General features: G+C 53.4%; 1 protein-coding gene across 1 annotated transcript in view; it reads right to left on the minus strand.

The window, feature by feature from the left end:
- Positions 1–14,340, minus strand: part of INPPL1 (inositol polyphosphate phosphatase like 1) — a 70,029-nt gene that overhangs the window by 40,125 nt on the left and 15,564 nt on the right. Inside the window, exon 2 of the mRNA XM_075066932.1 lies at positions 7,572–7,635. Within this exon, the coding sequence (XP_074923033.1) occupies positions 7,572–7,635 (64 nt within the window). The remainder of the gene's footprint in view (positions 1–7,571; positions 7,636–14,340) is intronic.

The raw sequence follows: 14,340 nt of genomic DNA on the forward strand, positions 1-14,340 counted from the left end.
CTGAAAGCTCCAAGGAGAGACCCAGGAGGTGAAGTCGTGTGAGCTTCTTGCCCTGAAAAAGTCTGGTCCAAGGGAGAAGAGACTCCCCAAAGTCCTGACTGGCTTTGTGGGGAGCAGATCCAGAGCATCGCCCGGGGACTCCGTGACAGAGGGGTTTGGTGGGGATTGTGGGAGGATGCTTTCTCCTGTCCCCTCTCTCCATTTGGCTCCCTCCTCTCTGCCATGCGGGGACACGACAGCATTAACCCGCCGCTCATCCTTTCACAGCCTGGGCCTGGCTGGGAGGTATTTTAACAAGAATTTCTCCAAGATCCCCATGTCCCGGCCAGGGGCCGAGAGCCGGCCTTGGTGCCATCCTGCCCAGTGCATCTGTTCCTCCAGCTGTCCCATGCTCCCAGCCAGAAATCCCATCTTGAGAGCGACTGGAGAAAGCCTTGAGCCCCTGCACCTGGAGAGGACAGTGGGGCTGGGCCCCTGCGAACAGAGCCCACGGGACAAAGACCGTCATGCTAAAATGTGGCTGTGTCCTTGCGCCTTCCGCGCCGGGCCCTCAAAGCCCTTTGCTACTAGCGAACGGATCCCGGCTTCGGCTTGCCAATCTCACTGCAAATCCGGGGCCTGGGCACCCCGTGCTCTAACCACTTGGCTGCGCTCCCTTTTAGCTGCCCCAGAACAGCCTGTTTGCAAGACAAGGGCTAGCCACAGGAACCGGTGACCTGGGAGCTGCAGGCAGCTGCAGAAGCCACTTTTTGTGCTGTGACTAAGCCCCAGGGCCTGTCTTCCCCATGCCAGGGGCAGGGGTGGGCTGACTCCCGCCGAAGGGGACAGCTTGCAGCCAGTGTCTGGTGTGCAGCCGAGATAGGGGAGTTGGATTCAGAGACGCAGGGCGGAGAAGTGGGAGCCAAGAACTCCCAGAGTGTAAACGCAGCTCTGACACTGCTCCCCGTAGCACACCAACCAAGTCACTCTGCTGGGCCATGCCTCAGTTTCCCCAAAGCTAATAGTCCTGAGTACTTTGTAAGCACCCTAGTTAAAGGCTGAGCTACACCATGGGGTCTTGGGAAGGTAGCAGAACCTAGCTGGTGCATGTTCAGCTTTCATCCGCTGAGGAAGGGCATGCAGCAGATAAACGCACACAGCTCGCCCTGCAAGGAGCGGTGTCACTGCTCCAGCTGCATTACCAACAGCTGGGTCACGGCGGTGGCGAGTTTGAAAAATTGGAAAAAACAATTAGTTTCGGGTCAGAACAAAAATGAAAGTTTTTGGCGATGTGAAAAGCAGAACAAAGGCCAGTTTCTCGGCAACCAAAACGTCCTGGGCCAACCAACCCCAGCCATTTCCCTTCAGCAGTGACAGTCGAAATAATGACATCCATGGAGACTTGGAAAGGAGAAGTCGTTCCAAAGCAAAACAGCAACCTGTTTAGAGCGCTTCCGGTGCAGGGGGGTTGGAAGGAGGGGGCACATTTTCCACACGGAGAATTCTGCAAACCCGGCCTGAATTCGTGCCACATCCTGCAGCAAGCGCAGTGGGCTGAGACCAGGTGTCACTGCTCCACATGACAAGCATTCCTCTTCCGTGCCCGCTTGGCAGCCCATGTGAAGATGAATCGATGCCACCGCGCAGGCGGCACTGATTGGGCCCCTGGCTGGCAAGTTCCCGTCTCCTGTTAGAGACCTGCCTCGCTGAGCCAGGGCAGCAGAGCATTCTGGGCGAAGTGTGTCCAGTGCTGCCTGTCCGGTACCTGCTCCGAGGCCCTGCCAGGTACCCAGGAGCAGTGCTGGCCCAAAGCCCGAGGGTGCGGCCTGATCTCAGCCCAGCTTCATGCACGGCGGGCAAGGCTGCGGCTGTCACTCTGGTGCAGGCAGGCGGGCGGACGGGCGGGGGGGAGGGGAAGGCGAGTATGCTGACTCGGCAATGCAGTGGGCAAGGCTGGCACGGGAGCTGGCGCACACAACACTCTCCTGTCCATGGCCGTCCCTCCCCGGGGGCTGCTTTTTCCTGTCTGCCAGACAGCACAAAGGGGTTACTGTTGGGCTATAAATACATCGGCGAATGGACCAGCCTGACTTCCTGCCAAGATCAGCAGCCTCTGCGCCGGCCGGCCCCGCTGCACAGCCCTGGAAAGCCCAGGCCACGTGGCCTGTATTTCCACTGGCCCTGGGCGACAGGCGCACTGACACGGAACTCCACTGTACTGCAGGGGTCCCCCCGCACAAAGGCAGGGATCCCTCTGGGGCCAAGCTCCAGGTGTGTGGGAGGGGGAACCCCAGACTAGACACAGCCCCCCAGGCCATCAAAGCAGAAGAAAGGGGGAGCCATACTGAGAGCTACACGTGCTGAGGAAAGGGAGAGAAAGGGGAACTAAGAGCCCCAGTGTTCATGAACCCCACGCTCCAGGTAGCTCTCCGGCCCAGCTGTGCACATCTGGAGGGGATCTCATGGGCAGGGCTCTTTCACCAAGGTAGTCTTAAGCAAAGAGTGTCCAAGTCTTAAGCAAAGAGTGGTCCAAGGGTGTGCCAGGCACACAGCAGGCAGCGTCTCTCTGTTCTCCCCTTCCCACTCCGCTTGGCCTCAGTCGCACCTGTGCTGTCCAAGAGCCTCATCCTCTGCAGCCCCCGCAGCCGCCTCATAGGCCGCTCCTTCACTGCCTCGCTCTGTGCCTCAGTTTCCCCAGGAGCCTGCCTAGGGCTCGTCTACCCAGGGAATTCCACCAGCATTGTTACACAGCCATAAGCCCCCATGTAGATAGTCCTACTGCCGGAATAACAGAGCCTTCTCCCAGGTCAGCATCGAAAGCCAGAACAAGGCTCTGTAACTCCAAGACACGTGTCCCCGAGCAGCTAACTTTGCCAGTAAAATTCCCCATGGAGACCAGCCCGTAGACAGTGAGCTCTGGGGGGCAGGGACTGTCCCCCACTGTGTGTGGGCAATGCCCGGATGGATGGGGCCCTGAGCTCAGCTGGGGGCTTCCATGACCTCTATCTAATACACCGTAGTCTTCACCGGGGCTTCCCAGTCACCCTCGGCCCCAGCTGCGACTGGATTTTCCACACTATCTTCTCTGCCATGGGGAAATGTCTTGGGAAGATACTACACAAAGTAGACTTGTATTATGATGGTGGGGTGTCCTGGTGGGTACTGTGTGATGTGTATATTGTGTATGGATATGCCTTGTTGTGTACTGCGTCTAATCATCTGTGTGACGAGTAGCGTCCTGCGTGGGGGGTGTCCCGCTGTGCACAGAGAACGGCCAGACTGGGTCAGACCAATGGTCCATCTAGCTCAGGATCCTGTCTCTGGCAGCGCCAGGTGCTACTGAGGGACTGAAGAGAACGGGGCAATTATCGAGTGATTCCCTGTTCTCAGGTCCCAGCTTCTAGCAGCTGGAAACGTAAGGACACACAGGACATGGGGCTGCATCCTTGCCCATCTTGGCTAATAACCATTGATGGACCTGTCCTCCAGGGACTTATCTAGTTCTTTTTTTAACCGAGTTGTACATTTGACTTCAGGATATCCCCTAGCAACGAGTTCCACAGGTTGGCTGTGCGTTGTGTGAAGAAATGCCTCCTTTTCTTTGTTTTAAACCTGCTGCTGATTAATTTCACAGGGTGACCTCTGATTCTTGTGTTATGAGTAGGAGTAAGTAACACTTCCTTATTCACTTTCTCCACAACAGTCATAATCTTATAGACCTCTCTCATATCCCACCTTAGTTGTCTCTTTTCCAAGCTGAACAGTCCCAGTCTTATTAATCTCTCCTCATACGGCAGCCGTTCCAGATCCCTCATCAGTTTTGTTGCCCTTTTCTGAACCTTTTCCAATTCCAATAGATCTTTTTTGAGATAGGGCGACCACATCTGCACGCAGTTTTCAAGGTGTGGGTATATCATGGATTTATATAGAGGCAACATGATATTTTCTGTCTTATTATCTATCCCTTTCTTAATGATTCCCAGTATTCTGTTTGCTTTTTTGACTGTCGCTGCACATTGAGTGGATGTTTTCAGAGAACTATCCACAATGACTCCACGATCTCTCTCGAGTGGTAACAGCTAGTTTAGACTCCAACAGTTTGCATGTATAGTTGAGATTATATTTTCCAATGTGCATTATTGTGCATTTATCAACACTGAATTTCATCTGCCACTTCGTTGCCCAGTTTTGTGAGATTCCTTTGTAACTCTTCTCTGTCAGCTTTCAGTTTAACTATCATGAGCGGTTTTGTAGCATCTGCAAATTTTGCCACTTACTGTTCACCCTCTTTTCCAGATCATTTATGAATATGTTGAATAGGACTGGGCCCAGCACAGACCCCTAGGGGACACCACTAGTTACCTCTCCATTCTGAAACCTGATAATTTATCCCTACCCTTTGTTTTCTGCCTTTTAACCAGTTACTGATCCATGAGAGGACCGTCCCTCTTATCTCTTATCTTTGCTTAAGACTCTTTGGTGAGGGACCTTGTCCAAGACTTTCCGAAAGTCCAATATACTATATCAACTTGATCTCCCTTGTCCACATGCTTGTTGACCCCCTTAAAGAATTCTAGTAGATTGGTGAGGCATGATTTCCCATTACAAAAACCATGTTGATTCTTCCTCAACAAATCATGTTCATCTATGATTCAGGTAATTCTATTCTTTACTATAGTTTCAACCAATTTGCCTGGTACTGAAGTAATTCTTCCACTCTACTCCATACTGATTTGGCCTCAGCTGGAGTATTGTATCCAGTTCTGGGCGTCACATTTCAGGAAAGATGTGGACAAACTGCAGAAAGTCCAGAAAAGAGCAACAAAAATGATTCAAGGTCTAAAAAACATGACCTAGGAGGGAAGACTGAAAAAATTGGGTTTGTTTAGTCTGGAGAAGAGAAGACTGAGGGGGGACAATATAACAGTTTTCAAGTACATAAAACATTGTTACAAGAAGGAAGGACAAAATTTGTTCTCCTTAACCTCTGAGGATAGGACAAGAAGCAATGGGCTTAAACTGTCAGGGTTGTTTAGCACTGGAATAAATTGCCTAGGGAGGTTGTGGAATCTCCATCATTTTAAGAGCAGGTTGGACAAACACCTGTCAGGGATGGTCTAGACAATACTTAGTCCTGCCATGAGTGCAGGGGACTGGACTAGACGACCTCTCGAGGTCCCTTCCAATCCTACAATTCTATGAAGTTTGGCTTACTGGCCTGTGTGATGCAGTAGGCAGCGGGGTGGATTGACCTGGCACTGTCTGCATTGGGGATGGGAGAGCAGGGGATGACTTTAGGTGAGGGACAGTACCTGAGCCTGTAACCTGAGCCAGGAAGGGGGGTGGGGCCAGTCGACACCTTTGCCAGGGAAACTGGACAAAGGGAGAGGGGGAGAGAAGGAATGGGGAGGGTTTTTTGGTTTCAGTTTTGGGCTGGCTGGGAAGAGGCAGGGAACCCCAAGTCTGTGGTTTAAGATCCTTGCCCCCCCAGAGGGACCTGCTGAGGAGTCCTGGTTGTACCTACAAGCCCTGCTTGGGACTGTGTTCCTATCATCTAATAAACCTTCTGTTTTCCTGGCTGGCTGAGAGTCTCGGTGAATCGCAGGAAGTGGGGAATGCAGGGCCTTGACTCCCCCATACCCTGTGACAGCCTGTAACTGCCAGGATCACCTCTGAACCCCTTTTTAAAAATTGGCATCACATTAGCTACCCTCCCGTCATCTGGTACAGAGGCTGATTATTACACTTAGTTTCACAGTTAGTACTTCCACAGTTTTATATCTGAGTTCCTTCAGAACTCTTGGGTGATACCATCTGGTCCTGGTGACTTATTACTGTTTAATTGATTAATTTGTTCCAAAACCTCCTTTACTGACACCTCAGTCGGGGACAGCTGCTCAGATTGGTCACCTAAAAAGAATGGCTCAGGTGTGGGAATCTCTCTCACATCCTCTGCAGTGAAAACAGATGCAAAGAATTCATTTAGTTCTCCACAACAGCCTTGTCTTCCTTGCATGCTCCTTTAGCACCTCGATCGTCCAGTGGCAGCTTCCTGCTTCTGATGTATTTAAAAAAAATTTTTTTTGCTGTCACTTTTTGTGTTTTTAGCTAGTTGCTCTTCAAATTCTGCCTGGCCTGCCTCTTACACTTAACTAGCCAGAGTTTATGCTCCTTTCTATTCTCCCCGATTTGACTTCCAATGTCTTTCTGCCTAAAACTGCCTCTTTTACTCTGTTGTTTAGACAGGGTGGCACTTTTTTAGCTATTGGGGCTTTTTCTGTAGTTGGGGGATACAGTTGGTTTGAGCCTCCATTGCGGTGTTTTTACAGTTTCCATGCAGCTTGCAGGCATTTCACTCTTGTGACTGTTCCTTTGAATTTCCAGCTAACTAGCTTCCTCATTTTGGTGTAGTTCCCCTTTCTGGGGTGAAATACTGCTGCACAGCGCTTCTTTTATATCTTCCCCCGACACTGATGTTAAATTTAACTACACTGTGATCACTATCACTGGGGCGGGAGGGGCTGTGACTAGCATAGTGGTGACAGGGGGGCTGGGGCTGGCATGGCAGTGCCTGGTGGGTATGGGGGAGCTGGGGCTGGCACAGCAGTGCCCAGTGGGTCAGGGGGGCTGGGTCTGGCATGGTAGTGCCCGGCAGGTATGGGGGGGCTGGGGCTGGCAATGCAGTGCCCAGTGGGTATGGGGGGGTTGGGTTGGCACTGCAGTGCCCAGTGGGTATGGGGGAGCTGAGGCTGGCACAGCAGTGTCTGGTGGGTATGGGGGGAGCTATGTCTGGCAGAGCAGTGCCCAGTGGGTATGGGGGGTTGGGGTGGCAGAGTAGTGCCTGGTGAGTATGGGGGGGCAGGCATGACAGTGCCCGGTGAGTATGAGGGGGCTGGGGCTGGCACAGCAGTGCCCAGTGGGTATCAGGGCACTGGGGCTGGCAGGGCAGTGCCCGGTGGGTATTAGGAGCCTGGGGCTGGCAGGGCAGTGCCCAGTGGGTATCGGAGTGCTGGGGCTGGCAGGGCAGTGCCCAGTGAGTATGGGGGGGCTGGCAAGGTAGTGCCAGGTGGATATGGGGGGCTGGAGCTGGCACGGCATTCCCTTGTGGCCATGTGTGGAGCGTGTCGGTCTCTACACAGCCAGCAGTGATCACAGCTGATGTGTCCGAGGAAGCCCGGCCGGCACCGTGAATGCTGCACACGCTGCACTGGGCAAGAGGCCGAGACCCCAGCAGGTCGTTAGAGGGGGCGGCCTGGCTCTGAGCCTGGCGAGCAGAACTGCTAACCACTCCCATGGCCCGGAAGGAGCCGTTCACCCACTGCACTGCACAAGAGCTACCCAGAAATGCAGCCACCTCTGGGGAGCAGCGCAAAAACCCCCTCTTCAGAGCAGTCTCATGGGACCTGCAATGCCCACACCTCCATTATGCGAGGTCTCTAGTTGCTCTTCAAATTCTGCCTGGCCTGCCTCTGCACTGGTCTCAGCACACAGCAGGAGCTGCACTAGTCTCGGCACACGGCAGGAGCTACACTAGTCTCGGCACACGGCAGGAGCTACACTAGTCTCGGCACACGGCAGTGAGCGGTCCCTACCTGCACCGCAAGGAAGTCATCCTCATCTGGCAGGATCCGGTAGGTGTGGACATGCTTCTGGAACCTGCAGCAAGCCAGAAGGAAGAGGGGTTAGAGAGACAGTCACAGAGCCCCGCAAGGCGCAGAGTGGAAAGATGGGCTTGGGGTTAATTCACTAGGCTGGGACTCAGGTGATCGGGGCCCAATTCCCTGCTCTGTCGCTGACTCCCTGTGCGACCCTGGCCAGCGCCTTAGCCTCTGATCCTCAAAAGGTATTTAGGTGCCTAACTCCCATAGGAGCTAGGCGTCTAAATACCTTTGCACCTTAATCTCTCTCTTCCCCATCTGGGACATGGGGATCAGACCTCCTCTGTCCAGCCCTTGTTTACAGGGACTCGAAGCTACCCAGGATGGGGGCAGTCTCTCACTGTGTATCCGCACAGCGCCCGGCGCACTGGGGCCCCAACCTCAGTTACAGCCCCTGGAAGCTACTGCAATACTTCCTGTAGCACTCAGGAACAGTGGTGCTCCGCCTTTCCACCCACGGATCTCAAAGCCACTTGGGATCATTAACAAATTAACTGTGGGAAAACGAGGCCCAGACGGGACTCGCCCAAGTCCATGAACCAAATCGGATAGAAGCCAGGAGTCCTGCTCCCACCCCCACACTGTAGCTATGGGACCATCTTTCTGGTGCAAATGGGTCTGCCACATGGACAGAACCAAGCAGCAGTATTCCTGCCAAGCTACGCAACAGGAAGCCAGCTGCAGCCCCCAAGCGTCCTGGCCCCTCGCTGAGCTCTGGTCCGCTACGGCCAACACAAACCCTGAGTGGCTGCAGAGGGAAAGACACCAGGAGAATTTTTTCACCCTTGTATAACTCAAAATGCAGCTCAATGCCCTGAATGCAGCTATCATTGAAGCGCCGCCGGCGGTGTTTTTCAGTGTGCAAAGAGCAGGACAAGGAGGTTACAGCTGAAACCGCATACCAACCTTAAAAAGCGACATTGGAACAAATTGGCAAATGTGTATGTGTAGCTCTGCGCTCTGCTAGCTGTTGCAATTGCTCAGCCGTGTGTCATCAGCCTTATAATGCAAGCAACTAAAGGAGAACCTCTCTTGGATTGGGTACCAGGCAACTGCCCTTTTGGTGCAGAAAGATCTGGGTTCTATCCTTACTGCTGCCAGGAAGTTTTGAATGGCCACAGTGTGCGCCTGTTGTACGCAGTAACACCTAAAAGCACCATCTGACATCAAAGCCCATTGTGCCAGGCACTATACGTACACACACACACAGTGAGAGTCCCTGTCCCAAACAGCTCCCAGTCTACTGAGATAAGACCAAGGACAGGAGGGGAAACTGAGTCACGGAAAGGGGACAGGACTTGTTCAGCGTCACCCAGCAGGTCAGCGGCAGAGCTAGAGGAAGGGCCCAGGTCTCCTGCCGCCCAGCCCTGTACTCACTAGGCCGCACTGCCACCCACAAATGAATAAAGGAAACTAATGCCTACGAAGTGCTGCGAGATCCTGCACTGCAAGGGGCTAGAGGCAGGCCAGCAGGGCTGCCAAAGCACTGGAAACAAGGGTGCCTTTTAAAGGTAAATACTCTGGCTTCACTGCTCGGCCCCTCCCAGTCCCCCAGGGTCCCCTTCGTGTTGCCAAAACAGCAGGGGAAATGCACTGGGTCTGGCACCATGCAGCCACATTTATTTCACTGGGCAGCCGCATTTATTTCACTGGGAGCGATGCGCCAGGGAAGCTGCTGAAACAGCAGCCAGCAGGTAAGGGGCAGAGCTGGGCTGATGCCGCAGCCAGACAGCCAGAGGCAGCTGCTCACAGCTCAGCCTGGCGTGGCAGGTCCCCTTCCCCCCAGAATCTGAGCCCGCAGGCGGATGGGGCAGGAGCGGGGGAAGCTGGAAGGATTTGCCCTCTTGTCCATCTGTCAGAGGAAGAACACTCAGGAGACTGGGTTCGTGCTGGCTAAGCAGCTTTCCCCCTGCAAGGCGAGAGGATGGGGGCTACTGTTAGGGGGTTTATTCCTTCATCCTTTCAGTGTCCTGGTCCTTCTTGCATGAACAGAGAGCAACAATACCCGAAGTCCAAAGGCGCAAACAATTCGATGTTTATTGGGGTGAACTTCCAGCAGGCAATGATTCCAGTTTCCTTCCTCAGTATCCCCCTTCTCAGCTCTGACACCACAGAGCCTTGCCTGTGTCCCTGTTCCTGTTCCCATTTTCTCCCTTAGCAAAACATGATTTTAATTCCCCCATCCCCAGTCCCTGTTCCCATTCCCTCTCACTTTCTGATTGACTGCAGACTATATAGTAAAACTTGAGTTTTGCTTAGCTATTCCTTAACCAATCATTTTACTGAAATTCAACTAACCAATCCTAACATACTGTAACATGGTTATTTAACCAATGATATTCCACCACCACCACCCAACAAAATTAATTATACAGCAGACAGAAACAATTACAGAACCAGACAGAGACCATGCAAGTAAACATACAAAACCAATGCCCAGAATGTGAGATATGCCAAACAACTATTTCATAACTTTGTACAGACATCATTAGGGTCTTCCTGCTGGTGGTCTTTTATTGATAAGGGTGCAGTTCTTGCTCAACCCGGATGTCTATCAATAACTAAAGTTTCCTGTTTACATCTTCATAAGGTCTCTTCCTTTTTCTCTGGAGGCGATGGAATATCAGGAACAGATTGTATTTCCTAACAGTCCAATGCACCTTATTTCAATGTGGACTAGTTTGCGAATGTGTGGGATGAGTCGACCGTTCTTGTTCGCCATCTTATCGAGCTAGCCTAACTACATCGCGGTTTACCGTGAGGAGGGCCTAAGCCTGTCACAGTAAGAGAAGGCCAGTACACAGACAGTGATCTTTGATTCTTTCTTTTATCCCTCTATAACTAGCTAAGTGATAAGAATACACCTAAATTCTTAAAGTATAGGCCTTTGCAGACAGGCCTGAATATCTATATCCTAACAGCTGCATATAGACTGCGTCAGACCATCTGGCCCAGGATCCTGTCTCTGACAGTGGCCCCATTCCACAGGGTCAGGCAGAGTGTCCAGAACAGGGCAATCATGGCTTCATCCACCCCTGTCGTCCACTCCTGGCTCCTGGCTGTCAGTGGTTTAGGGACACCCAGAGCATGGGGTTGCGTCCCTGACCATCCTGGCCAATAGCTATGGATGGACCTGTCCTCCATCAACTTCTCTGATGATTTTTTGAACCCCATTATAGTTTTGGCCTTCACAGCATCCCCTGGCAATGAGTTCCACAGGTTAACTGTGCATTGTGTGAAGGAGTATTTCCTCTTGTTTGTACTAAACCTGCTGCCTGTTAATTTCATTGGGTGACCCCTGGCTTTTGTATTGTGGGAAGGATAAATAACTCTTCCCTATTCACTTTCTCCACACCAGTCATGATTTTATAGACCTCTAGCAGATCCCCCCTTGCATACCTTCTCTATGGTGAACAGCCCTAATCTTTTTAGTCTCTCCTCGTATGGAAGCTGTTCTGAGCCCTTCATCATCTTTGTTGCCCTTCTCTGAACCTTTTCCAGCTATACCCTTTCTGAGATGGGGTGACCAATGGCATTATAATGTGATGTGTGTGTGTCACTAATGCTCTCTGCAAGATAGAATCAGAACTGTTCTGCTGTTTGTCATATGCCCTATACTGCTAACAACTCGTGTGAAGCACTGACTGGGCCAGTGCATTACCTTCTGGCTCTAGACAGACTGCTAAGTCTGGGGTGAGGCACATTGGCAGAGGGGAGCAAGTGTCATCACCCAGCCCTCGGGAGGCCGGTCAGACATGCACATTCATGACACTGCTGCAAGCAGGAAGCAACCTGTTCTCCGAGGATTCCCCTGCCTGCGGGGAAAGTTCTCTTTGCTTGTGCTACCCACTCTCCTTAACCACACCCATGCCACCCTGGCCCCTTTACAGAACATCGCTCTTCCTGCTCCACAGCCCTGGGCCAAGAGACTTCACACAACACATAGCCAACCTGTGGAACTCATTGCCAGGGGATGTTGTGAAGCGCAAAAGTCTAACTGGTTTAAAAAAAGAAGTAATTAAGTTGACGGAGGATTGGTCAATCGATGGCTATTAGCCAAGGTGGTCAGGGATGCAACCTCATACTCTGGGGTTCCCCAGGCTTCTGACTGCCAGAAGCTGGGACTGGACGACAGGGGCTGGATCACTTGATAATTGCTCCATTCTGTTCATTCCCGCTGCAGCACCTGGCACTGGTCTCTGTCAGAAGAGAGGGCACTGGGCTCCACGGACCATTGGACGACTCATTAGGGCCGGTCATATGTTCTCATGTAATAAGGAGCTAAGGAGCTGGGAATAAGTCACAGGCCTCTGCCACATGAGCTAAGGAGACACTATTGGCTGGTTCTTTGTTCTCTCAACAGACCGGCCCTAGAGGACGAAGTCACACCCACTCCCAAAGCCAGAGCCCCTAGTGGGCGTGATGATGTGCTGCCAGGGGGCTCCCCTCCCCAAATCTCCTGCTTCAGCGGGTGATGTGTGCCACAGGTGCCCAGGACCACCTCCCTCCTGCCTCCAGCCTCAGTCGCAACTTGGTACCAGTGTTTAACCTTCAGTTTGAACCAGCCTCTCCCTGCTGGCCCCTGGGTCAGCAACCCGCAGGAGGGCAAGGTCAGCGGGAGGGTGCGGGCCAGAGGGCAGGGCAGAGCTCCCAGCATGGCAAGGTGGAACCAGTTAGGATAAGATTCCCAACTCTGCCCCGCCTCCCACTGGCTGGAAACTTCCCCCTTCTCCAGCCTGGCTTCCCATACACTCCCCGGCTCCCTCCGACGCACACTGAGGGGAGAATGGCTTCCCAGGAGTTAAGTGCAGGAGATCACCAGGCCCCACAGCGACCCAGCAGCGTGCACCATTCCAGCCCCAGCCCCGGGAGCACGGCCCAGACCACATCAAAGGCAGGGCGGTGCCGTTACTCTCCTCCACCCAGTGCAGCTGCCCCGGGGCCTGATGGACATCAACAGGGCGACGGTAGGTCCCCCGAGGATGGGGGAATGAGAGGGGCAGCCTGCGTGTGCCACTGAGTCAGCGGTTCCGCTGGCCTCCAACCAGCCCTCACGTGGAAGAGCTTTGCGAGAGGGGGGCCAGGCCCCTCCAGAAGAGGGCAGGAGCTGTAAGAACCTGTGTAGAACAGGATCGGCTAAACGGCTCCACGGCCCATCAATATGGGCCCTGTCCTGCGGATGAGGGAAAAACAGGTTCCCACTTGCTGCTTGGCAGAAGCTACAGCTCCCCCCGGGGCTCTGCGTGGGCAGAAAACCCCGTGGTATCAGACTGGGGAAACAGAGTCACAGCCTTCTCCAGGCCCCTTTCACACCCGATCTGCTTGAGCGTTGACTGTACATTCTCCCAGGCTGGGGCTGTGTTTGAGTCTGTGAGCCAGGTAACCCCTTTGCTGGTTTTAACACCACCCCCCAGAGAATTTAACCCTTCACAACATTTGCAAGGTTCCAGGCAAACTCCTGGTGCCGGTAAGCGGATTGATGAGGATGGTTCTTTGGACACAGCTGGGCTCGGGCAGCCAGGAACTTATTTATTTTTCAGTGGAAGCTCGCAGGAGCCAGGGGCTGTGAGCCAAGATGGTAGGGCGACGAGGAGGTGTTGAGAGACGGGATGCAGGACGCCCCCATGACCCACAAAACGGCTTCAATCTTCCTGTGCCAGCTAATTCCAGCCAGCCCTGGCTACTAGCCCCAGAGAGGCCCCTCTGCTTTGCGGGTGTGGGGGGGTTGCTAAGCAGACGGAGGGAGGCAGGTGGGGGTAGAAACATGCGGCAGACGCACAGTTCCCAGCATGAAGCACGTGAGATTCAATGGTACGACCTATGCTCGCGTGCTGCTGATGGCCAGACGCCCACCCACACCCACAGGGACCACGGCAGGAGAGCTAAGCGTTCACCCACATACGCTGCCAGCCCCACTGCCCCCTGCTAATGTGATTTCTCCGGGCTTCAGAGAGGGAACCCCTTGCCACCTCTGTCGTAAGCCCAGAAGGCAATGACGCCCCAGTGGCAAGGAGAAGCCAGCTAAGGGGGCTGCACATGGCCCCAGGTACAGAGTCCATCAGGATCCCACACCCCACAGCTAGTGGCTGGCTGGAGGTCCCTAAAGTGACTCGACCTGAAAGCGTGGGAGGAGAGGACCAGGGCCGAGAGGCATTAAAGTGACTTGGGCACAGGACGTTAGACCGCACACTCTCTCACTGTGACCGCACGCCTGCCTCTTTCACCCTTGAGGAAGGAAATCTAAAAATACCAACTGTATTTAAATGCATATGAAAAAAAAAGACAAAGGGGCAGGGAAATTTCAGTGGGTTAGGCAGGGTTTGCGGACAGTAGATCCCAGACTCAAGGCAAGTTATTTGGCTTTGCTCTAACGCAACAGACACTCAGGACTTACCCCTGTGGGGACGAGTCAATGCACCTAACAGCCCAGTTTGCTTACTTCCCATTCGAGATGGGCCCGACCCAGAACACCAGATCCAGCCACCCCCACCAACAGCAGGGACGGGTTGCTGAGCTGGCTGTTCCAGAAGAAACCAGCCCCTGATACTGAGCTAAAAGAGGATCTTTTTTTCGCAGTCCTGGGGCTATGACACAGTTGAGCAATTCTGATTCCATCCACTAGAGGGCAGTGATTCAGGCACATGAGCCCATACACAGACACCCCCCCGCCCCCACCAAGCAGTGCCACCGCCAACATAGGAGG

Source organism: Chelonoidis abingdonii, chromosome 1, assembly GCF_003597395.2.
Source record: "Chelonoidis abingdonii isolate Lonesome George chromosome 1, CheloAbing_2.0, whole genome shotgun sequence".
Taxonomy (NCBI): Eukaryota; Metazoa; Chordata; order Testudines; family Testudinidae; genus Chelonoidis; species Chelonoidis abingdonii.